Genomic DNA, 27,252 nt, shown 5'->3' with positions numbered 1-27,252 from the left:
GAACTCTGATCTTTCTTCCCTCACTTCCCCATAAATATTCTATTTGCTGAGCCTGTGATCACAATGTGAAACTCACTTCTGAATGTAGGCCAATTTCCCTCTCTCTAGAATTGGCCTTTCTTTAAATGCCATCCATAGAATAACAAAGTGATTCTGTTCAATAAAACAGAAACAACCCTTTCCTTTGTGCTGCTTGTTAGGGCAGCAATTGTAGATGCTGTTGAATCCAAAGCAAAGAGGCTTGTTTAGGTCCTTTTATGACCATGTGGTGCCACCATCACTGTGTTCACATAATTTCAGTCTTATCATATTATAGATATGGAGACATGGAACTATGACTGTATAATATACTAGCTTAGTCTGCTTCAGCAATGCCCAGTTAAAAATGTGGAGACCTGGCTGCTGTTCAAGTTTCTCTGCTGGAATAAAGAAGGCCACCACAAGAAGAATACGCCTCCTGAAGCACTCTAGATGGAGAGGGGAGATTACACAGCCAACAGCAAAAACCTGATGTGTCCTGATGTGTCTCATTGCAACAGTGATCAACCATTAAACAGCAAAGCCAATGAAATACTTTTATTTTCTGAACATTTTGCAATCCCCACCCTTCATAAATGAATCTCCTGGTTCCACCTCATCTGAATTCCAGGTACATGAAAATTAAGGGTGCGTTTAACACACAGGTGCTGGATTATAAATCAAGCTCTTGTCATTAAGAATTCATACGATTCATAATGTATAACTTATGATCATTGATTTATTAGTGCTAAATGAGATTCTTTTTTTTTGCCCTGTTCCTTGCACCGCCTTGCAAGGTCCAAGGCTTAATGTGGGTGAGACTTTACAAACAGGCAGCTCTGAGCTGGAGAGAATCCTACAGCCAGGAGCCTGTTTGCCTCCTGTCAGCTATACTTTTTAGCTAAAATGAAGCCACAAAGATATCGATAAGTAATGGAAAACTTGTAATGGATGGTACTGCTGTTAACAGACACAATTTGCTGCTCACGTCCAAGTTGCAGCTGGGGAACTCTGTCTTCTGAACATCCAACAAGTAAAAACAGCAATGGAACAGACAAAAGATTTGAAATTTGAAAGGCCTTGGTGACAGGCCTAATCTGTGTGTGTTATCTCGAGCCTCACTCCCAGAACAGCTCCCTTGACATCACTCCTCAGCCTGTACCTCAAGCTGCTGGGACAGTGCTGATCATGTGAACAGTCTGCTAATCTCTGCTGACATCACAGCACTCCAGCAGTCTGCTCACATCTGCTGGTCCTGAAACTGTCCAGGGAAAGGCAAGCAGCTGTCCTTGCAGGACTCACAGAATGCAGGTCCCACTGAACAGCATCCAGGTCCCCACTTTGAACAGCAGCCAGGTTCCCACTCTGAACAGCAGCCACATCCCAACTCTGAACAGCAGCCAGGTCCCCATTCTGAACAGCAGTCAGATCCCTACTCTGAACAGCATCCAGGTCTCCACTCTGAACAGCAGCCAGGTCTCCACTCTGAACAGCAGTCAGGTCCCATTGAACAGCAACCAGGTCCCCACTCTGAACAACAGCCGGTTCCCCACTCTGAACAGCATCCAGGTCCCACTGAATAGCATCCAGGTCCCCACTCTGAACAGCAGTCAGGTCCCCACTCTGAACAGCATCCAGGTCCCCACTCTGAACAGCATCCAGGTCCCCACTCTGAACAGCAGTCAGGTCCCACTCTGAACAGCAGTCAGGTCCCCACTCTGAACAGCATCCAGGTCCCCACTCTGAACAGCATCCAGGTCCCCACTCTGAACAGCAGTCAGGTCTCCACTCTGAACAGCAGTCAGATCCCATCGAACAGCAGCCAGGTCCTCACTCTGAACAGCAGTCAGGTCCCATTGAACAGCAGCCACGTCTCCACTCTGAACAGCATCCAGTTCCCCACTCTGAACAGCAGCCAGGTCCTCACTCTGAACAGCAGTCAGGTCCCATTGAACAGCAGCCACGTCTCCACTCTGAACAGCATCCAGTTCCCCACTCTGAGCAGCATCCAGGTCCCCACTCTGAGCAGCATCCAGGTCCTCACTCTGAACAGCAGTCAGGTCCCCACTCTGAACAGCAGTCAGGTCCCACTGAACAGCATCCAGGTCCCCACTCTGAACAGCAGTCAGGTCCCCACTCTGAACAGCAGCCACATCTCCACTTTGAACAGCATCCAGGTCTCCACTCTGAACAGCATCCAGGTCCCCACTCTGAACAGCAGTCAGGTCCCTACTCTGAACAGCAGTCAGGTCCCTACTCTGAACAGCAGCTAGGTCCCCACTCTGAACAGCAACCAGGTCCCACTGAACAGCAGCTAGGTCCCCACTCTGAACAGCAGCCAGGTCTCCACATTTTTAACTGGGCATTGCTGAAGCAGACTAAGCTAGTATATTATACAGTCATAGTTCCATGTCTCCATATTTATAATATGATAAGACTGAAATTATGTGAACACAGTGATGGTCTATACTGTAACAACCTAACTTGAAGACTTCCTTCAGAAACAGTGAGCCTCCTCTTTTGTATCTGTGAATGAAGTCTTCCTTCAAAAAGAATGAACTGATTTAGAAGTGCTTTCCATAGATATGATTAGAGAAATGTTCTTACATATGCATTTAATGAAATACATGTCAAATCATTTTTTATTGAAATAAACAGGACCATTTTCCAACATTCAGTTTCATATACTAGGAATACCTAATATTTATATTGTATTATATATTGGTAATATTAAAATCATGGGAAAGCTGAAAAGATTTTACAGCAGTCTCTTCTGGGATGGTTTCTGATGTAGCATGATGAGAGGCTTCCAGCAGATATTACCCAGATCAGGGGGTCCGTTAAGAACAATCAAATCAAATACCCTCCTGAACTGTGTCTTTATCGACGTGGTGAGTCCATCCTTGAAATGCATGAGCCACAATACACATACCAGCTCTCCAACCATATCTCACAGGGCAGCAACCCCTTTATAACCAACCACTTGCATCAATATTCTAGCACAGTGAAACATGGCTTGATTAGATTCATTGTGTGTTTTCTATGCAGCGCTACCCTTTACTGTTATTCAGAATGTAATGTATCATTTGTATTTGTACCAAGTGCAAAAAAGAAAGCAAAGCTCTGTACTCTTTCAATCTTGAGATTGTTCTATGAAATTGTTCCTAGACTGTCTGTGGCTCTTTCTTTGTCTGTCCATTCATCTTCCTAATCAAGCTAACAGAGCTGCTCGCATAGCAGTGAAATATGGACACATCTATTGCAGCTTGTTTAAAAAACAAATAGATGAAGTTGCTGAAGCTGAATAATATAGGTGTTTGATTAAGAATTCAATGCACTTGTGATTCACTGTGGTTGGTTATAAACATCCTTCATCTGGCATTCAGACTTGCTCCAGCCATAGCTCTGTCTACATCGAACACCTTCCGCTCTTTAGTGTGACTTAACAGAATCCTGAAGGTCTTCCCAGGGAAATGTCCACTCTGTTAACTGGTGCTGTTTCACAGAGGCTTGCTGGAGCGTAGTCTCACGAGAATTGCCTTTCGTCACTGCTGAGTGGTTTATTTTATACAGTATTTGGAGAAAATCAAGAAATCAGAGGTAGTAATTGAGTTACTGCAAGATATTTATGCAGGATAACCCTTTAAGCTTACTTAATCATTTCACAGCCCCACAGGGAGGAATTAAGATATACTTGAGTAGCTCAGTGGCTAGAGCACTGGGCTGCAGTGTGGTAGGTAGTGGGTTTGAGTAGCTCAGTGGTTAGAGCACTGGGCTGCAGTGTATAAAGTAGTGGGTTTGAGTAGCTCAGTGGTTAGAGAAATGGGCTGCACTGTGACAGATAGTGGGTTTGAGTAGCTCAGTGGCTAGAGCACTGGGCTGCAGTGTGTAAAGTGGTGGGTTTGAGTAGCTCAGAGGTTAGAGCTCTGGGCTGCAGCGTGTAAGGTAGCAGGTTTGTGTAGCTCAGTGGTAGGAGATATTGTACTAAAAAAGAAAACACTGTGTGATCAGCCATGTTTTTGTTATGAACAAAATGCAGAAATGCAGGGAAATTAGATCTTATTAAATATCTGGCCTAGTGACAGATACAAATCTAGCTAACTCCATTATTTCTCCAGCCAAGCTCTTTGTTTAATCACTCAGTCTGCTGTTTTAATTAAAGATTGGTCACAATCCACCAGTCCAAATTTGACAACCTTTTGATTAGGTTTTCTATAAAATGTAGCCCTTTCATAATAAGCATAATATTAGCTGGAGAAATGAAATAGCAACATAGCCAGCAAAGGCCACCCTTTATCCACACACATTTTTTAATTAGGGCGATTGAAAAGTCATATTTTCAAAGAGGACTAGCGACCTGAACAGAGTCGGCTTTCAAGTGGTGCTCAGGGGCTAGACAGTGTATTGCTCTGTGTCGTCTGTTATGTGGTTTGGGGGGCCCACTGGGCCCTGGTTCCAAAGTGACCATCACATTTTACTAAAATAAGTAGATACAATCATTTCATTAAAATTGCTTTCAGCACAATTATTAAATAAAAAACACTGTGGAAGCTCCTGTAAATCATTCCCTTGAGCGAATTTGAATATTGTACACTGCTGTACTGATTCCACCTCCAATACCAATGTGACTTCCATCCTGGAAAGCACCATGAATGGGCTTCAAAGAACCAGGGAAAAAAGGGGAAATGAATGAGTCCTTGAATATTGCCTTTTAATCCCAAGGCTTTAGCACAAACAGGGTCTGTACATATAATGCAGAGTATCAGCTCCTAATGTGGAGCGAAGCTGAAGGTTAAGAAAACAGATCCTCTTCGAGGTCAGCAGGTGCATGTGTAATAGTGTGCTTTGAAGGCACAGATAGGACAGCGTGAACCAGCAGGCCACTTAATGAAGGAACAAGGGAATAGAAATGAGATATTTAACAGCAAGCCCTGCAGTGAGCTGCAGCTCCACTTGTGTGTGATGAAAGGTCGTAACCGCCCTTTGCCAGACCCATAACTAATGGGAAAAGTGGACTAATGAGAAGACTAGTGTTTGAAGCCAAGTGTTGAAATGGTAAGATTATTAAAGCTCCCCCACTGTTTTTCATTTCCTCACTTATAAACCAGTATAATTACAATGTCTAACACAATAGATGTCTTGATAATGCTGAATAACTGCAGAAATATGAAGGAATTACATGTGGTTTTCCACACCAGATTACTTTCCAGCAGCAATAGAACATCTGGTGGTTTGTTGTTGGATTATTAGAAGGAAACTCTTTACTCTATCACAGGATTTACAGAATGTAAAACATTTGCATTGTAGACAATTACAAAAGAAATCGAACGTGTTGACACAGATAAATCCAAGCAGAAGCGCTCTCATGCAAAGTCAAATCTAACAATACTAATAACAGTGGGAACATCTTTAAAAACGAAATGTGCTGTCAAGCACATGGCAGGTTAGAATAGCTCTGGTGGAGCTCACTCCAGCTAGCTGACCTTCATTAAGCACTATCCCCTTTGAATCTGTCCCCACTTCAGCCTGTGCATGCAGGTTTGGATCAGCAATGCTGTTACATGGTGCATTACTGCTTGATTAAAATGCTATTACAAAGCCTAACTAATCACAAAGCATTCCTTTAGTTCATTACCATAGGAATGGAAGCCTGCACATGGATACAATCACCTGCATTCAAGGTGCTCCTGTTCAACTCATTTGGTGTAATTAAATGCAAGGTTTTCCCAGCTGTATTTATTTTGTTCTCTTAACAGGATTATGTTTTTGTGCATCCCAAATATAAAGTAGCACCCTCACGGGTTATTAGTATTAGTGTGCTGTAGTGTTAGTATTTACAGTGCAGTTCCTCTGGATGATCTCAATTCAAGTTCTGTACTGGTAAAATGATTCCATGGATTTTTTGTAATTCCATGTTATTCATAATGTATCATGTTCTGGATGCAATGTACACACTAGAAGCGTGAGTTTCCTTTGGGCACATTGAGCTACAGTATTGTCACTGGGAGCATTTTCCAAATGGGTAATTGTGACTCTGCAAAAACAAACATTTGAATGATTGAAGAATATAAGCATATTTAAACGTGCTAATCCAATATTGAACAGTGTCCTCACAGAGCCTGACTGACCATCTGTATGCAGCGGCCCTGTTCGTTACTGTGGCTGATGTCATTGTATTGTTTGGATTCACTGCCCCCCAAACACTTACATCTACAAAATGAGGCCAGCTTCGCAAAGCCTCTTCTGCATGTTATATTGCAGAAAAATATACTGTTACAGTAATGCAGCCAAGCTGCACTCAGCACAGAATACTTCATATGTTCATATGTGCTAATTCATCTGCAATGCTGCTTGTATTAGCAATAGGTCAGGATAAGCAGCTAATATGTGTTCATGTGTGCTAATTCATCATGGTCCACAAAGCTTTGAGAATACCTTTCTTTTTCAAATTATTATTTTATCATTATGATGCTACTGTGAAAGGCACTGAGGAAATAGCAGCAAGCTTAGTGCTTTAACCCTGCTGGTGTGGGTTGTGAAAAAGGCAGTGCTGGAAAATCTGTTAATTTGATGATAAAAAAGGCTACTGGCTGTTTTCACAAGCTGTTGCGTTTTGTGAATATGCCTCTAATATATATTCATCTTCAAAATCTTTAATAAAACGAAGAAGAAACAGAAAAGAAGCCTGTCTCTGATCAATGAGGCTCTTGTTAAATAAGAAATGAAGCCGTTTTGTTGTTCTGTTCCTGTGGGCCGTCTGTGCAGAATTCATTTGAGGACAGGCTGAAGTCACCTTGTCTCTCAGATTCATCTTTATTTAATTTTTATGCACAAAACTAACATGAATCTAAATTAGGGTGCTTTTCATAGAGCCAGTGATAAATAGACTCAGAAACTTTCTGCGCTGAACGAGAGGATTAAGAAAACAGCCTTTTGTAAACCTATTGTTTTTTTTGTCTCATAAGGGAAGGATTTTCCAGTTTTCATTCTTCAAGTATAAGATATGTCCCAGATGTTATTTGGAATCTGTGCAGTCTGGTGTATTAAGTATCCTCTCCAGATTTTAAATGCAGCAGGGAAGTGAAAATCAATCTTAAATAAGGATTTTGTTGGCGTCTGGTATTGTACGGTGATTGGAGCAAGCAATGGCGGGAACTATCAGCAATGTGTATATCTTGAATACACTGTAGAATGTTGTTATCAGGAGAAGAATGATGAAAGCAGCAGCAACGTCAAAATGAAACAACAAAACATGATGGTCACGCAACACTAAATAAACAATGTGTTTTTAAACAGGTGCACTGATTTATATAAAGAAATGCCTTTTATCGCTCTTTTAAAAGCTTGAAAGGAACTAACATGTCTCACTTTTAGGCATAGAAACTGCAAGGCTGTGATTCTGAGAAGGCAAAGGCTAGTCTGCTATAATGCATTAGTCTGCATGGGCCCGATGGTGGAGTAGTGTCAAAGCCCAGATGTTATTTGTAGGGAGACACAGAAAGCTGCAAGTTAAATATGTCAGTGTGCAGTTTTAATAATCAAATAACACAAACAAAACACACGGCACAAGGGCCAAAACAAAGTGGTTTACAAAAACTCACGATTGTAAACAAGATGGGACATCACAGTATGGATCATAAACACAGACCTCCACTTCTATCACCAACCCTAACTCTACCCATTCTAAACTAGCACCTGTGAATCACAGTACAGATAAACACAGACCTCCACATCTATCACCAACCCTAACTCTACTCATTCGAAACTAGCACCTGTGAATCACAGTACAGATAAACACAGACCTCCACATCTATCACCAACCCTAACTACTCATTCGAAACTAGCACCTGTGAATCACAGTACAGATAAACACAGACCTCCACATCTATCACCAACCCTAACTCTACTCATTCGAAACTAACACCTGTGAATCACAGTACAGATAAACACAGACCTCCACATCTATCACCAACCCTAACTCTACTCATTCGAAACTAGCACCTGTGAATCACAGTACAGATAAACACAGACCTCCACATCTATCACCAACCCTAACTCTACTCATTCGAAACTAGCACCTGTGAATCACAGTACAGATAAACACAGACCTCCACATCTATCACCAACCCTAACTCTACTCATTCGAAACTAGCACCTGTGAATCACAGTACAGACAAACACAGACCTCCACATCTATCACCAACCCTAACTCTACTCATTTGAAACTAGCACCTGTGAATCACAGTACAGATAAACACAGACCTCCACATCTATCACCAACCCTAACTCTGCTCATTTGAAACTAGCACCTGTGAATCACAGTACAGATAAACACAGACCTCCACATCTATCACCAACCCTAACTCTACTCATTCGAAACTAGCACCTGTGACTCACAGTACAGATAAACACAGACCTCCACATCTATCACCAACCCTAACTCTACCCATTCTAAACTAGCACCTGTGAATCACAGTACAGATAAACACAGACCTCAACATCTATCACCAACCCTAACTCTACTCATTCGAAACTAGCAACTGTGAATCACAGTACAGATAAACACAGACCTCCACATCTATCACCAACCCTAACTCTACCCATTCTAAACTAGCACCTGTGAATCACAGTACAGATAAACACAGACCTCCACATCTATCACCAACCCTAACTCTACTCATTCGAAACTAGCAACTGTGAATCACAGTACAGATAAACACAGACCTCCACATCTATCACCAACCCTAACTCTACTCATTCAAAACTAGCACCTGTGAATCACAGTACAGATAAACACAGACCTCCACATCTATCACCAACCCTAACTCTACTCATTCGAAACTAGCACCTGTAAATCACAGTACAGATAAACACAGACCTCCACATCTATCACCAACCCTAACTCTACTCATTCGAAACTAGCACCTGTGAATCACAGTACAGATAAACACAGACCTCCACATCTATCACCAACCCTAACTCTACTCATTTGAAACTAGCACCTGTGAACACCTGTTTTATACACCTGTGATTGTAGGGAATTCTCTGCTGGGCTTCACTGAAAGGGTGCTGGCCCAGGTGATTGTAGGGAACTCTCTGCTGGGCTTCACTGAAAGGGTGCTGGCCCAGGTGATTGTAGGGAACTCTCTGCTGGGCTTCACTGAAAGAGTGCTGGCCCAGGTGATTGTAGGGAACTCTCTGCTGGGCTTCACTGAAAGAGTGCTGGCCCAGGTGATTGTAGGGAACTCTCTGCTGGGCTTCACTGAAAGGGTGCTGGCCCAAGTGATTGTAGAGAACTCTACAGCTGTGATTTTGCATCACCTACAATTTTAGGATTGAGACATCATTAAAAAAAAAAACAAACAAACAAAAAAAAACTACCTGAACATAGTTTAGATCTTTTATTTAATATCATGTAATCAATTAATCTACAAAATGATATTGCAAAAGTCAACCAGAAGCCATAATAGTAGTACTGTATACATTTCATGTTAGATTTCAAAATGTCACATTTTTCAATTTTTGTCATTAAATTTTTTCTTTAAGCATATGAAAAACTACAACGCAGTGTGTAATTCAATATGCAAATGTAACATTATTCAACAGATTTCATACAACTTTATGAAGCAAAATTTGTTCATTCTACAGAGTAATGCAAAACTTCTGGCCATAGCTGTGCCTTCTGTTTCCGAATGGATGTGGGTTTAGCTGCTTGCAGTCCTGCCATGTTGTACTAATAGCCACTTCTTATTCGGTGTTTAAATAGACAGACAGCAGTTGATGTAATTAGACTAATAGGCTGTGTAATTAGAGGATTGCACACGCATGCATTCATGTTGAGATGGTGCTGCTGTATATGTGATGACACTCAGCTGTAGTTTAGCTGCAGTGAATGTGATCTCACTCTACAGGACGGTGAGCTTGTCTCATTCTTATCTTGCTCTGCAGACGTGCAGCACATCAAGCGCAGAGACATCGTGCTGAAGCGAGAGCTCGGGGAAGGGGCCTTTGGAAAGGTCTTCCTGGCAGAATGCTACAACCTGTCCCCCACGAAGGAGAAGATGTTAGTGGCTGTCAAGGTAAGTGCTAACAAGCTTGCTTTAGGGCTACAACACCTGCTAGGCTTCACTAGTTGGTGCCAATAGTCGTCTAGCAGTGAACTAGTTCAAACATAACTGACCTTTTTTTTTCTTTTTACAACCACAAAAGCAGTTTGTTAACAGTGGCTCATGTAATATGTTAAAATCTGTCTTGGTTGCTATGCTGTAACCTAGCAAACAGCAATGTAGCTCAGCTGGGTTTCCAAGAGATGGATACACATGCACACTATTGAAAAGAGAGAGACATTGTTACAGCCCCTGTCTAAGGCCTTGCTTTAGTTTGGAGAATCACACAGGAGATTCCCTTATAGAGAATCACACAGGAGATTCCTTATAGAGAATCACACAGGAGATTCCCTTATAGAGAATCACACAGGAGATTCCCTTATAGAGAATCACACAGGAGATTCCTTATAGAGAATCACACAGGAGATTCCTTATAGAGAATCACACAGGAGATTCCTTATAGAGAATCACGCAGGAGATTCCTTATAGAGAATCACGCAGGAGATTCCCTTATAGAGAATCACACAGGAGATTCCCTTATAGAGAATCACACAGGAGATTCCCTTATAGAGAATCACACAGGAGATTCCCTTATAGAGAATCACACAGGAGATTCCCTAATAGAGAATCACACAGGAGATTCCCTAATAGAGAATCACACAGGAGATTCCCCAAATAGAGATGTGTGGGTTGTGACCTGCCTGCCGATGTAAATTGCCACCAGATAATACCCACCATTACCCACTCTTTCAGGTTCCTGGATCCGCCTACTATCAGCCATTAATTGAGATGGGACCCCACTTTCCACAGGTACTATTCATTCATTTCTGTGAGCTGCTCCATATTCACTTTCGCCAGCACACCCGGGATCTGCTATAAACTAACATATTCCTGCTTCATTATTTAAGGTTTGTCTACCCCAGTTGAGGTAACTTTACAGCAGTAGCATCGGAAACCAGCATGCATGGATCAAACAAAGCAGCTGAGGCCAGAAATATTTATGTGTTTATTTAATTTTTCAGAACTGTAACCATGAAATCTGATTACATTGAACTTTTTTTCTGATTCTGTATTTTTGGATTTCACAGAATATATATATTTATATATATATATTATATATATATATATATATATATATATATATATATTATTTGCATAGTGGGAAGAACTATACATACAGACACTTACGGGGTTCAATACTTTTGTTGTTTTAATCATATATTTATATATATCATATTCTATTATATATAAAAACGTATCACCTTCTTGAAGTATGTCCTGTGAAGCCCCAAGTTATGAAAACAACCCCAAAAGGAACGAAGGGGAGGAGGAGGGGCTTGTTTTACTCAACAAACCTTCATGATTATAATTCCTTTGTACAAGCTTGCAGTAATTCACAATGGAGACACCTCTGGAGAACTGTGTTTGATCAAACTCACAGTATATGTTATTTAAACTTTTTTTAAAGACACTAATGCATCCTACTGATTTTCAAGTGATGGGTTCAATTGTTAAACTAACCTGATGTTACTGAGTGTCCTCCAGAGCCCTACAGTGTGTGCTAATGGGCTGCATGTCCAGCAGGTGGTGGTGGTGTATATCTGTATTCCCCTCAGTTTAGGGTGTTGGGATTGCAGTGGGACAACCCCGTTGGATTGCAGGTCATTGTGTAATGAGCCCTTCCTCATTAATAATGTGACATCATATTTCTGACATTCAAAAGCTGGGTTCAAATCCACTTTGTTAAAACAATATTTTGATACTAATAGGTACACAATGCTGCTTGCACACATTACAGCTCACTGTATGTAATTATTGGTTGTTGCCAGGATCTGTTTCTAATGCTGTTCTATATATATCTCAGTGCGGTGCTTGAGATTAAATGTATTGTTAATATATAGTAAAGCACAGACATCACCCACTAACCACCAGCTTTCTGAATAACTGATGGCTAGGAAATCATTGTAAAGCACAGAGAGGTATAAGAATAGGGAAGCATTGTAAAGCACAGAGAGGTATAGTAAAGCATAGGGAAGCATTGTAAAGCACAGAGAGGTATAGTAAAGCATAGGGAAGCATTGTAAAGCACAGAGAGGTATAGTAAAGCATATGGAAGCATTGTAGAGCACAGTGATGTATGGTAAAGCAAAGGTACACATTGTAAAGTATAGGGAAGCATTGTAAAGCACAGAGATGTATAGTAAAGCATAGGTAAGCATTGTAAAGCACAGAAAGGTATGATAAAGCATAGGTACGCATTGTAAATCACAGAGAGATATGGGAAATCATTATAATAAACAGGCAAACTACAGTAAACTATGATATATGCAGTATAACCACGGGAAAAGCATGGGAAAGAAAAAAAACCATGAAGAACCTTTCTAATAAACATTTCAGTAGTGCTGTAGTGCATAGTAATCAAAGGACTGATTGAATCATTAATTAGTCAATTCATGATAGGGATGCAATTACAAAGGGAGCTGTGGGTGGGATTAAGTGCACTTATATGGGATCCCAGCAGTGGCCATTAGCTATTCTGTTTAAACTGGAAGAGAGCTGAAAATGAGTCATCTGGTATGAAATATTTAAAGTCCTTTGAGGAAAGCTGTCCTGTTATCTACTAGAGTGTAGTTAGGGAGTCGCTGCAGCCTCAAGAAAGTCCTTTGATGATCTTTTACTTGTGGAATACAAGGGTCGATAGTGAGAGAGAGAGAGAAAGAGAGACTAACATCCTCACATGGGCGTATGCATATGTCATGTGTATATACAATACATTTCCATTGAGGATATACATGTGTCTGTTATACAGAAGTGTATGAAGGGTACAGGCCTCTGGTACTATGGCAGGCTCTGAGGGCAGCTTGTCCCAAATAGGAATGGATGACTTGTCATCTGTGCAGCACAGCCATCATCCATCTAAATATTCCCAGACTCGGGATAGAGAGTCCGCTGGGAGTTCCTAATTAAAATAAAATCATACCATGTGTTGCTAAAACTCAATTAGAAAGTAATGGTGTCTCAGAATGCTGCACAGGGCACACTGCATTAGCTGCTGCTTCCCTGTCAAGCAATGCAGCTCTGCTTCGAAACACAGCCTCACCTCTCCACAAGGAGGTGCTCTTGAAAGGCTCCTTCTCTCTGTCAGTCTATCTGGCTGGCTATCCACACTGTTTGGCTAGTACAATACAAGAAGATTGCTTTTGTATGATTTTAAACAGCTTCTGTACCAGCGATGAAAAGGTCAAGGTGTTTTTAAACCCACTTGATTAAAAAGAAGATGGTCTTTGGCAACATTATAAAGTCAGGAAGGCAAAAACAAACACATTCAAATATTATTTTGTACAGCAGACATTCCAGGTGTCTTGAAGTTGGCATGTTTGAAAAGTGAAGTTGTGGTGCATCATTGAGAAGGACTTGTACTTGTACTTGTACTGCTGTAGAGGGTGCAGATAAAGGCACACTTGCGCTCTGATTGCCCTGACAGGAGCCCTGGTGCATCCTCCATGGTCCTCTGATTCCCACTCTCTTACAGTGACGTGTTATACAGTAGAGCTGTGTCTGTGTCTCTGTGTTCCAGACACTGAAGGACCCGACGATCTCTGCACGGAAGGATTTCCAGCGGGAAGCCGAGCTCCTGACCAACCTGCAGCATGAACACATAGTGAAGTTCTACGGGGTGTGTGTGGACGGGGACCCCCTCATCATGGTGTTCGAGTACATGAAACACGGAGACCTCAACAAATTCCTCAGGTACTGTGCAGCATTCAATGCGTTGCTCTGTCACAGCCTCAGATATGCTAACGTTTCATTACCAAGGGCATGCCATTATGCAGCAGTGAGCCTCTAATGACTCTCACTGCTTGTAAGCAATAAGACACTGAAAGGAGTTTGGCTGTACTGAGATAATCTCCGGTGCTTATAGTTAATTAGGCGCTCAATGTAATATATTCTAACTATATCTGAAATCTAATCATTTATGGTGAGTTTCATAAATATAAATTTGGTCACCCATCACTGCACACTATGACAGATATTTTATGCTGCTTTTTATGCACTATTTCATCTAGCTTCTAAGTCATTTCTGAGCAAGCTGAAAGTATAGTAACCTGCAGAAATCCATTCTTAAATCTTAAATAAAACTCACAAATTACAACTCACAGAAGTCATGTACAGTACTTGAGAACTTGGCAGTTAAAACTGCTTGATTTAAAAAAAATCTGAGATTTACGTGCCAAACACACAACACATAAGCCCAGTGAAGTGTCCCATGTGCCAACCTTCAGAAGCCTACGGCAACAGCTGTCTGATAAAAGCACGAGTATTTAACAGTGTCAAAAACACAGCACTGTCAGCCAGAGTTGTTTGAGCTCACTCCAGACCACCTGAAACCACCTGGGTTTCTGCAGGAAACAGCCCTTTTTGTTATCTGCATGCTGTATGATGCATTTGGACATTGCAGGACGTGTTGTTATGCTCAAACTCCATGAATCCAGGAGCGAAGTCCTTGACTCTAATCTGAGGTAATGGCGCAATGTGCCACCGACCTTACCCTTAGAACGACTTATCAAAAGAAATGTGTCATTTAAAGTGTTACTGTTCATTGTTATGTTTTTAGCTTTACCTCCCTTTTTAACTCCTCCTTATTGATTTAGAACCGAGTGTAACACATTATATTACTTAAAAAGCACAATCCCATGGCAGTGAAAGAAAAGCAACCCATTCAAAGTTTAATTAGAAAGTTACAGTTTCATGACATGTATTCCAAAGAGGGGCCAATGGCTGAGAAGGCATGACGACAATAGGAAAATGAAAGCAGCTCTGGGTATAGCCTCAAATTTCCATTCTTGGAGAGCTATGGAGGATGAGATACTGGAGCACAAACAAATAAAGAGAAGCTCACACTGACAGGCACTTAATAGCCTTATTATCTTTTCATATCAGTGTCAGTTTATATGTTGCTTTTACTGGCGTCAAATGACATTTTACCAGAATTTAACAATTGATGAGGTCTATAAAATAACACACTGCCGAAGTTGTGTTGTAATGAAATGTTTATGAATTTATTCTATTAAAACGTTGTAAGTTTAGTGGCTGTAGTGTTTGGGTTGCATTACAGGACAGCAAGGTTTTCCGAGCAATGTCTGTATGAGATACTATTAAACCAGGGAGAAGCACTCGATCATAAATAATCATGTTTATAAACCTTATCATGTTTATGACAGGTGGATTCTTCCCTTTCATTCTGTTTTTATTCTCCTCTCCAAAGATATTATTTACTTTATTTGTTCTGACACAGCATCTATTACCAGTATACATGGAAATACATAATTAGGAGCCTCGACTGTACATACTCTAAAGTGTTTGCATGCACTAAAAAGATGAAAACAATATCATATTAAGAATGTATGTTTCTTTTGGTAGGGCTGGTCCCAGGGGATGTGCTGGCTCTGTCTCCAGCTCCTCCACACCTAACAGCATGATGCTCTGTATTATTTTGTCCTCAGAGCCCACGGGCCGGACGCAATGATCCTGGTGGATGGGCAGGCTCACCAGGCTCAGGGGCAGCTGGGCTTGTCTCAGATGCTGCACGTCGCCACACAGATCTCCTCAGGGATGGTATACCTGGCCTCCCAGCACTTTGTCCACCGTGACTTGGCCACCAGAAACTGCCTGGTGGGCAACAACCTGCTGGTGAAGATCGGGGACTTCGGCATGTCCCGGGACATCTACAGCACCGACTACTACAGGGTGAGGCTTTTATTTACTGCAGTGTACCGAGACAGGAACAATCTGCACCTCATATAGGAAGCACACCTACACTACACATTCCACAGCGGTAATAAAATGCAATTCAGCTTAACTGGCTGATTCCATTCCATCAGCATTCACGTCTATCAGCACAATCGAAGCCCTTCAGGTAGGACTACGGTCACACTCTTACCTGCTTGCAGTGAGAAACCCATGCAAGTGTCTGACTTCTCTTCAACAAAAAGACTGTTGGCATCATGAGCAGTGATAAAAAAAGTATTTTATTTAAGGAGTCAGGAGCTGTGTTTATGGTTTTTAAACAGAATCTCAAAACTTGCACTGGCAGTGTTTAGCTTCATGATAGCATTGATATCCTCCTCATTGCTGTCATGATAGCATTGATATCCTCCACATTGCTGTCATGATAGCATTGATATCATCCACATTGCTGTCATGATAGCATTGATATCCTCCACATCGCTGTCATGATAGCATTGATATCCTCCACATTGCTGTCATGATAGCATTGACATCCTCCACATTGCTGTCACGATAGCATTGATATCCTCCACATTGCTGTCATGATAGCATTGCTATCCTCCACATCGCTAACATGATAGCATTGATATCCTCCACATTGTTGTCATGATAGCATTGATATCCTCCATATTACTACTTGATATCTTGACAACCTTCACTCATTGTTACTCCTATGACTGGCTTAGGTTTGCTTACTCTTTATGTCACACTGGAAAACTTGAAAGCTCATTGGCTAAAAACAGGTCCCTGATAATCTCCCTGATAGCACTTGAGAAGCTGAAGAAATGCCTCCTACATGCCACAAAGACAACGAAGAAAAATGACATCACCCCCAGTGGAGAAAAACAGCAAAATATAAAATCCATCCCTGCTTTCCCTTTGTGTTGTGTATTTTTGCCCCATTGTTCAATGAAGCGTTAAACCTATTAATCAAATAATACAATGCATGTGAACCCAAGCCTGTGTCTCTGGGTGCTGCCAGGTTAAAGCATTTCAAAGCAAGCCTGCAGAGTATTCCCACACTGGGCCTTCGAGGGCTGATAGTGTCTTTGCCAGATTCACTACCGCTCCACTAAAGAACATGGCCTGTCCCCTCTGAGGGCTCTGAATGAGTCTCTTCAAGTCGGCTTTGTGATCTCCACACAGTATCATCCTCTTCATTTTCTCACCAAAAGCTCTTTAATTTGTCTTATCAGGGCTGCCTCTGATGAAGCCATGACATCAAATGGAATTATGTGGATGATTACAGACTGTTATTTTATGATATTTTTTCAGTGTCTGCTAATTTAAATGTTTTGCCACTCTACCCAAGGTGACAGTAATAACATTTGCCTTGCTGCTTGGCCCATTTAAATTTTGTTTATGAGTGGGCTTCATCTAATTAGCAGGATGGTAGCGCTAATTTACCCGGCGAAGGAAGTGGGCGGAATGTTTAGTTATTCTTTTTTTTTTACATTTGTTTAAACCCGACCTCTTTTTTTTCATTTATAAGATAATGTTTCTCTACAATGATAATATCCAGCTATATATAATGACAGATACTGTATGATGGACACAGATTAACCCCTTGACTTTTTATATCCACACTATTCCTGCATGGGGTCCAGCAGACAAAAACAAGGTGTTCTCTGAGATTGCTTCTGGAGCTGCTCCTAGTTGAATAATGACACGGAGTGTGGGGATAACATCAACACAATTCCAGTGTGTTTAATATGAAGCGATCAGGAATACATGGCTCCCTGGAGGCAGCAGTGAGATGGAGATGAGTTAGGAGTGCTTGCTAAAGCTCTAATGTACACTTGTCATAAGCAAATAGATGGGGCTGTGTACAATGATAGGTGTTTGTATGCAGATATACAGGTAGATTTGTTTAATCTTTTATTTATATTTATGTAACCTTAACAGTTAGTTGTACATTAATGCAAATTGCTCATGTATGTACCTTGATAGCCTCTCACTCTCTATGTTTATAAGCATATCTACAAATCAAGATTCAATATGTTTTTATTGCAATAAATAACAGAACATCCAACAATATTGAAGTGTGTAGAAACGTGTAACTGGTAGCAGTGGAAATGCACAACACTGCAATCCCTTGCTTATTCAGAGAGAGGCAAATGGGCCCTGCTTGGGGGGGAGTAACTGAGCACAGCGGAGAAGCTGCTCCCGGGGGGGGGGGGGGGGGGGGGGGGGGGGGGGGGGGGCCTGTATTTAAACTCAATCTCTCTGAGAAACAGTGTGCGGTTGCCATGCCACTATCAGAACGCACAGCAGGGGCTTCTGTACAGAGCAATTCCCTGCTCCCAATGTGAAACACATTCATTTACAAAGCACTGCTGCAGTAGAATGGGTTGCAGAGGAGCGCCCAGCACTGAACTGAGCAGAGCAGGCTTTGGAACAGTCTACCTTGTAGCAGGGAAGTGAAAACCAAAAAAGTACTACTGTTCCAGTGGGGTTTACTATAGCGCAGCAGGCAAACACCGGAGCAGAGACAAATAACCATTAGTGAGAAGCATGATGTACAGTGTAATGTAAATGTTACTGTAGGTCCCATATCATCAACAGATCATCAGGTTGTGACCAATAACAGCTAATAATAAAATGTGCAATTTGCTGTCCCATTTGGAAAGGTTCTAGTTAGACTGCAGGTTCCTAACTCTGCTAAGGCAGGCGAGAAGGGTAACATGGCATCACATTGCAGTGATCTATGAGTTCAGCTACAGGCTTTGGTTTTTTACTCACTAATCTGGAGTGAGTCTGGCTGAGAGAAATCTCAGCTCATTTACAGTGCATGTGAAGGGGCTGGACCGAGTCCCCTTGATAGCAGCAATACATGTGTTTAACAAGCCAATCACATACATGCTTCATATACATGCATCTGCCTATTTGTGTGTCTGAACTAAAGGCTTGATGTTATTTACTGTATGAGAAGTCTCATTCATGTTACTAATGTTTAATACCGTGATCAGAACAACAGTGCACACCGCAGTCTACAACCTTCCTTTTTTATTAGTATTTTTGGTCATAATGTGAAGAACATCTATCAAAATATGTGCTCCTGGGAGTGTGACGGGCCCCGTGATGGATTCTCACACAACATTAGTTTTGCATGGAGACCTTTCAATCCTGGCCGGGGACATCTTGTCTCCTAGAATGTGTCTAAATGGAGTCTGATAGATAGGGCTTCTCTCTCTCCCGTTTTGAGCGACGGCCGTCTGCAATTTACAAAAACGTTTATTTTCTCTTTCTAAATGTTTATAGTTTGCCCATTATAATCAAGAATTGTTACTGAGTTCAAATGTGATATGTGACTTGCCATTGAGTGCTTTGGTGTGTGAGAGATTTGTGTACGATTGTGAGAGATGTGAGTGTGAGATGTGAGAGATGTGTGTGTGAGATGTGAGAGGTGTGTGTGTGTGTGAGTGTGAGATGTGAGAGATGTATGTGTGTGAGATGTGAGAGGTGTGTGTGAGTGTGAGATGTGAGAGTTGTGTGTGTGTGTGTGTGTGTGAGATGTGAGAGATGAGTGTGAGATGTGAGAGATGTATGTGTGTGAGATGTGAGAGGTGTGTGTGAGTGTGAGATGTGAAAGTTGTGTGTGTGTGTGTGAGATGTGAGAGGTGTGTGTGTGTGTGTGAGATGTGAGAGGTGTGTGTGAGTGTGAGATGTGAAAGTTGTGTGTGTGTGTGTGAGAGATGTGAGAGGTGTGTGTGTGAGTGTGAGATGTGAGAGGTGTGTGTGTGTGTGAGAGTGTGAAATGTGTGTGTGTGTGTGAGATGTGAGAGGTGTGTGTGTGTGCGAGTGTGAGAGATGAGATATTTTCACTGAGCCAAATTGTGTGTTTTTCCCCTTCTTATCCCAATGCAATAGAGAGCAGCCAAATTCTGGGCCTATGTGATTATATCCATGAATGAAGAGTGGATAAAGGAGAATTGTTGTGTTTGTAAATATGAGCAGGGTGGAGGGGGGTGTAATGTTATGTTTCTGAATTGAGGCAGGAGAAGTTTATTAAATTTATTATTATTAAAAGCAATAAGTCATTGAAATGAGCCACTAAATCAGAAGAACTATATATATATATATATAAATATATATATATATATATATATAATATATACTATATAGTATATAGTTTCCTATTGCTTCTGCCACTGATGCTTCTGAGAATTACTGCGCATATAGCGGAAAACATCAAATGGATTATCAAATAAAACATGCTGGTCTTTACAGCAGCCTGAGCTATTCGGCCTTCACATCACTGATCTGCAGAAACGATAGCTAAACAGAAATAGAAGGGACTGGCATAGCTGTAAGAGACACGAAACTCAGTTAAAGGGTAACCCTACCCAAAACCTTTAACTTAATCCTAACCTTAAAATCACCATCATCACATTGCAGATTTGCTATTCAGTCCCCCAGTGGGACAACTGAAACTCCCTTCTCTGTTGTACAGATGTTTTCAGAGTTTGTATTGATGTGTCCACTGTGAAAGACTACAGGGTTAGCTACAGAATACAGAAACGCATCTCTCTGTCCTTAAGATGCTCCTGGCATATTCTCCCTTTTAGCAAAATACCTGGAACAAATGTACAGGCAGATCCTGGGATATCTTCCGCTTCCATATCTCCTTAACCTAATCTTCTAAATTCTCTAAACACCTGGAAAATATAAATATGTCAATGTTTCCACCCCTCGTGGTAATCAACAAAACCCCAGTCAAACTGACACAGACCCTAACCTTAAACGTTTTGTTAGACAAGGGATTACAATTAAATAGCAAATGCAAATGTATACTGCTTTAAAAGAAATTGGTAAAACTTTGCATGTTCCTAACCCAGACATGATAACAAAACAGCAACCTAATGTTTGAGTCAGACCCCTGGATACCCCTCGAGTCACGGATGTTCCTCTTTCAGCACATGATTTGATAACCTAAGGTTGCTCCCAGAGCATTTAGTGCCATACACACCTTGGCTGGAGATCCAAGAGGATATAAAGGATACGGGCAGTTAAAACATCTCAAAGCAAACTCTGCACCATGAACTGAAAAGGATGTGTGCACGCCAGCAGCAGTTTAAAAACCAAGAATACTTGAGATGAGTTTGATGCTCTATTGCACAACTGCTTGGAGTCAAGAGACAGGCAGTCCAGATGCATGAATATATTAAACCAAATCTGTAATGCATATCATCATCTATGGGACTAGAATTAGAAAATCGAAGATGAAGTCTGTAAACATTGTGAGAAAGGGATGCCATTGTTACATGTGGCACTGTCATGGCAGCAATAAACATGTAGGTTAATATATGCTTTAGTGAAATCAGAAGCTTGATCAATGCCTTGACCCTCAGTGTGCAAGGAGTTAATGAGTTCTGTCATTTATACGGAACTGACACTTAGGGTTGAAGGCAGCAACATCCACGGTCCCATTGAAATGTCAGTCCTGTTCATCCCAGAGCAGATATGATAAACACAATACAATTGACATGAATAGGAAATAGATTTCAAAACAATCCAGTCTAATGAAGGCTAAGCATTAGGATGATTAATGTGCTGCTGTTTAGTCGATTAATATCTGGAAGTGCAAGGCTAAGCAAGGGACTGCATTTCAGCACATGCTCAGTTTACAGATCCCATGTGATTTTGAGATCTGTTTCCCATGCCCTGCATTCTTCCTCTACATTGATTTCCACATTCAGACTGGGAACTCACAAGCCTCTGGGTACATGCAAATCTTATTCAGTTCATATTTAGCCAGCGCTCCACTCAGCTAAACCCAGAGGCCCCCCAGGCCCGCTTCCAGCTCTCTCAACCTTTTCAAGAGCAGATATCTGAGCTTCTTTTTCTTCTCTTATCCCCATTTCAATTTCTTAAGTAATTTGAACTTAAATGAGTAATTTTAACTTGTGTACCGGTTACTAATTATAACTGTTGCAATAAAACCAAGATGCCCATAAAAATGAGCTCACTTGAGGAATGCATTGGCACGTAGAGTATCTAAATGTTGATTTAGCGCTAAATGTTATAACAGTTAAAATCATGTTATTTAATTTCAGGGCAAATGTGCACCAGTTTTGTTTTGTTTATGATGAGTGTCACAGACCATGATTAGCACAGATCATAGACTTCCTGATGTTAACTTAGGTAAGGTGAACCAGGAGTGAAATTAACACGTATTCTCTGTTTCCTGATTGTTAGGTGGGGGGCCACACAATGCTACCAATCCGCTGGATGCCCCCAGAAAGCATCATGTACCGCAAGTTCACCACGGAGAGCGACGTGTGGAGTTTTGGAGTCATCCTCTGGGAGATTTTCACCTATGGGAAGCAGCCCTGGTTCCAACTCGCTAACAACGAGGTAACAGAGATATAACACACAGCCTTCCTTTACTTACAACACTTGAGGAAACAGAGATACAACACACAGCCTTCCTTTACTTACAACACTGAGAATATACAAGATATACACATGGTTTCAACTTGCTAACAATGAGGTAACAGAGATACAACCCTAAGGGGTTAGAGATAGCCGGTGTTGAGTGTGAGTGCTGTAGCTTGTTGCTATGAGCACTAGACTATAGTGTAAGGGGTTAGAGATAGCCGGTAGAGAGTGAGAGTGCTGTAGCTCGTTGCTATGAGCACTAGACTGTAGTGTAAGGGGTTAGAGATAGCCGGTAGAGAGTGAGAGCGCTGTAGCTTGTTGCTATGAGCACTAGACTGTAGTATAAGGTATTAGGGTGAAAGACTGTTGTGTGGAAGCAGTGGGTTTGAGTAGCCTTGAGCTAGGCTATAGTGTGGGAGGTTCAAGTATGCTTTTGTTTTCCTGTTTCAGTTTGGAGCGTAGATGCTCTGAATGATATCCTGCAGAAACATGCTCAGACTACAAACTGCAGCTGTCTTGTATCTGATGGAAGGAAAATTACATTCCAGCTTCAGCTGGTGCAGCCAGAATCTGCTGTAATAAAATATGAATACAGTGGTGTTGACATTGAACTAACATGGCTTTCAAACTTTCAAGCACAGTCGGTTGTGTTTGATTAAAACTGCCCTAGATCTGTCTCAAATTGAGACATATTTATGAAATTAATTTTAATACAAACCTAGTTGTATAACACACCTGTTGGTTTTTGATAGCTGTCATCAATATTTTATAAAATAAATATTTTAAATATTTTAAAGCGCAGTTAGATACATTAATACTAATTAATACTTATTTTTTCCTACAGTGCTGTAAAATTACAACTATTCTTGGGGTCTAATATATATATATATATATATATATATATATATATATATATATATATATATATATATATATATATATATATATATATATACATACACACATATACAATATATATATATATATATATATATATATATATATATATATATATATATATATATATATATATATATATATATATATATGTGTTTTATGAGCTCGACATGTCTTACTAATGATAAAATATTCAAATGAGTTACTCAGTGAGTGAAGGGTTCCCATGCTTTAATTTGTTTGCTTCAAATGGAGCATAATATGCCATGAAATTGAGGAAAAATGTATTGTTAAAATCCTCAAAAAACAAAACAGAAATAAATAATTACAAAAATAAATATGATAAAGCCACTGAAAAAGTCCATTTAAAATTATAAAAGAGTTCATCAGATTTGAGGCAGACTACAATTCCAACCCAGCAGTTGTTCAGAGAGATAATCGGCCATGTGTTTTTCTTCTTTCCCAGGTAATCGAGTGCATCACGCAAGGTCGGGTGCTGGAGAGGCCTCGGGTGTGCCCAAAGGAGGTTTACGACTTGATGTTGGGGTGCTGGCAGAGGGAACCACAGCAGCGACTAAACATCAAGGACATCCAGAAGATCCTGTACGCGTTGGGCAAGGCCACGCCAGTCTACCTGGACATTCTGGGCTAGAATAGGCCTGCCTGCCTGCGTGAAACAAACCACGATCCAGGAATAACCAAACAACAATATGTACCTTACTGTACTACTACTCCACAGTCAAACACCAAGAGATGGGGATGGACTTAAGTGCCTGCAACACCTTTCAATACACTGGATAACCTTTCTTTACACCAAGGGAAATGCAGTTTGGGCTTTTGTTTACCTGCACATGAAATGCACTGAACTCTACTGTATGAAGAGGATTTTTTCCTTGGAAATGACCTCCATCAAAAGAAAACAAACAAAAAAACCAACTGGTCCAATTTGGTATTTAGACAATATAACAGAAGAGTTAACTACCCTACTGTTTTTATTTTATAGCTTTTTATTTTATTTATTTATTATTCTTTTCCAAGTGTGGATGTCTGCCATATTGGTTGCTAAGCGAGTGTCTCGAATCTGAAACGGCAGCTTCTTGTTTGGGAAAGCACCACAGCGGCAAGACTTCCTGCAGAAGCCTGGATCACTTTTTGGTGCAGAAGATGATATCCTGAGTGTGTGGGGGGTTCTATTCAAAAAAAAAAAAAAAAGTTGAGAAAATAAAATTAAGAGTCCTCGGAATGAGGCAGCCACCAATCAGTAAAACAACATAATTTAATAATGGAATGTACATACTGTAAATTTCTATTACTGTCACAGAATTATGTTAACTTATTTCCTGAATATGGAATATGGTTTTCTTTTTCAAGTTAGCTTCTTTAGTTCCTTGGAGTGCTGTTCTGGTGAGTTATTTCTATAAATGTTTAAGAACCTCCTTCAACTTTTTTGTATGCATCAGAGAATATATGTTCTTCTGTTGGAGCACTTGGCTACCTTAAAATGATGTAACCAGACTTTAATGTTGTATAAAGGAAAGTCAGACATGGTCAGAAAGAGAATAGAGCAAGACAAAGTGAGACACACACACACACACCCCTCCTCCTACACACACACACAACACACACTCTCACACACACAACACACACCCTCCTCCTACACACACACACACACACACACACACACACACACACACACACACACACACACACATACACACACACACTCTCACACACATAACACACGCCCTCCTCCTACACACACACACACACACTCACACACACTCACACACACAGAAAGGGTCTAAAATATGAACACAATAGGATACTTATAATAAGTGTCTCTTTATGACATGGCTGAGGGAGTTGCAGGTATGTGTTGCAGGTCCTGTTCCAGTGCAGATCAATGATCCCAGGCTCTGTTTCTAAACCATTGCCTAGAAGAGACATTTATTGTATGTAGATGGACACAATCAAAGCTGAACAACTCTCAGAAGTAAAGCAGTGGTAACTTGACAGCAATTCTAGAAACATGGGTGAGTTAAGTAACACAAATGTTACCTAATGGTTTCTCTATTAAATCATGTGTAGATCTCTGCTGACCCCAGAGTACAACACAGGACTTTTTAGAGCACAGTTGAGAAGAACAAAGTGGGCTGTTGGTTGTTAATCAATGCCTATAGACTGAGCCTTTTTGCAGCCATTAAAGTGAACATTGTAGGAATGCTATTGATCACACTGGACGGAATACTATACGATGCACGGCAAATATACTGGGGTGTGGGATCAAGTAAATATTGTTCTAAATAGTAATATACTGTGCCATGAAGCATTGTTTCAAAGATTACTGATGGTGTAGCAATCTCTTTCATCTGGAAACATCACACAGCCACGTAACAATGAGGGTTCACGTTTGAAAAGGTTGACAACCAAATCCTTGTGATGTTGGCATTCACCTGTAGAATATTTTGGACTGAATGGTAATCTGGTCTACAGTGTATTTATCTATGGAACAAATATGAAACCAGGTGCACTACTGGATTCACAGGGTTAAATGCAAAGTTTGCAACCACAGTGAGTGACTAACTCAGAATAAAAGATTCCTGCCCCAAGATAGCATCAGAACTGGATCTTCTAATGAGCCTCGTGATAATATTAACCATGCACACTCATGCCTTCAGGTTATCCACTTTTGAGAACAAAGATGTTTTTCTTTTTCCTCAAAATGTCCTATTGATTTTTTGTATTGAAATGGTATTGATTATCTTTAGTGGAAAACCCAAGTACAGGCCTATCGCCTTGTGTAATGAATATATTATTGGGAATAATTCTATCTTTATATTATTGGATTGAATGGCACCCTTTGTTTGTACATGCAAATGAAAAGACAGGAGGGTTAGTGATTTCTTGGTCATGCTTTTTTTTCTTTGTTCATGGTTGATCTAAAGCAGTATCCGGTATAATTCAGAGGTTATTTCCCTTAAAAAGGGCTCCAGAGTGAATGGATTGGGGCCCCCAACCAGAAACAAAACATTATGCATCTTGCTGCGTTGTTGCTGTAGAAATTGGCCACACTGTTCCAATGGAGTTTGCGGTATCTGTGACTGAGCCAGACTCGTTTATTCAGAATTCAAGTGCATAACTTTGTAGGACATGTCAGACAAGCAGTGTACAGTAACTGAACAACAGAGGTCGGTGTACTCTCTCGTGCTGTGTATTATGGGATATTGTAGTCACTTCCGTTGTCTCTATGAAACAACATGAATAGAGGAGGAGCAGAGAGACAGCAGTTCATATAGTTAATCATTCTGAATATCTTTTGTTTGCTGGAGCTGGAATATCTTCATCAGTCATTAATGCATCTATACAAAACCCTTGAGATCCATCTTTTACAAGGGTCAGTCCATCTTGGATTTCCAGTTAGTCTTTTGCATCTTCTCATATTTCCCTAGAGCACACATTTTTATCACTTCATCTCATAATATGAGCACATCAATTTCACTTTGAGGTCCTGTCTGCATCTCCAAAATGACCTCATTTGTTTAAGGTTGTTGCTATATTCAGGGCAGCTCTTATGGTGACTGGGGTCTTGTCTGGTCACCATGAAAACTTCTTAAGACAAATCTTTGCATAAGAGGATAGCAGAACATTTGTTTTCTAAAAATGTAAATTGTACAACACAATTGACTTGGAAGCCTTACTGTTAACCTGGATCTGCTGAACCCTTCTAGAGCTTCACTGAAGTGCCCAGTAGAGCGGTGTGCCATTGGCACACTGCTTGTAGCCATTGTGTAGTAGGCTGTGGAATTCCGGTCTGGACGCAAGCAGGATGCAGAAGCTATTCTTTCAATACTTATTATTTCACTTGCCCATTGCTTAGTAATTCAGAATGTGTTTGATCAGTGCCATGGGATTTGTGCATAAAGATCCCATTTAAGCCTATATCCTGTTTTATTGTAATACAACAGTGCGTTTGTATTGCACTTTCATGAATGAGCGTCTCAAGGCACTGAAGAGAGATGGAACAGTCATGAGCAGGCCTGGTCAAACCAGTTCATTTTTTCGT

At 40.8% G+C, this 27,252-nt stretch overlaps 1 protein-coding gene across 3 annotated transcripts in view; it reads left to right on the top strand.

Moving 5' to 3' along the window:
• Window positions 1–24,835, top strand: part of LOC121299323 (NT-3 growth factor receptor-like) — an 82,857-nt gene extending 58,022 nt beyond the window's left edge. For 2 of the 3 annotated variants that reach the window (XM_041227008.1, XM_041227007.1), the window contains 5 exons: window positions 9,967–10,097; window positions 13,702–13,874; window positions 15,629–15,872; window positions 22,110–22,268; window positions 23,656–24,835. In XM_041227008.1, coding sequence (XP_041082942.1) covers window positions 9,967–10,097; window positions 13,702–13,874; window positions 15,629–15,872; window positions 22,110–22,268; window positions 23,656–23,841 — 893 coding nt within the window. In that variant the 3' untranslated portion in view covers window positions 23,842–24,835. Of the gene's footprint in view, window positions 1–9,966; window positions 10,098–10,877; window positions 10,935–13,701; window positions 13,875–15,628; window positions 15,873–22,109; window positions 22,269–23,655 lie in introns of all 3 variants that reach the window. The other variant, XM_041227006.1, reaches the window with a different exon arrangement.
• The last annotated feature ends 2,417 nt before the right edge of the window (window positions 24,836–27,252 follow it).

Source organism: Polyodon spathula, chromosome 24, assembly GCF_017654505.1.
Source record: "Polyodon spathula isolate WHYD16114869_AA chromosome 24, ASM1765450v1, whole genome shotgun sequence".
NCBI lineage: Eukaryota > Metazoa > Chordata > Actinopteri > Acipenseriformes > Polyodontidae > Polyodon > Polyodon spathula.
This window is presented reverse-complemented; position numbering and strand designations above follow the sequence as displayed.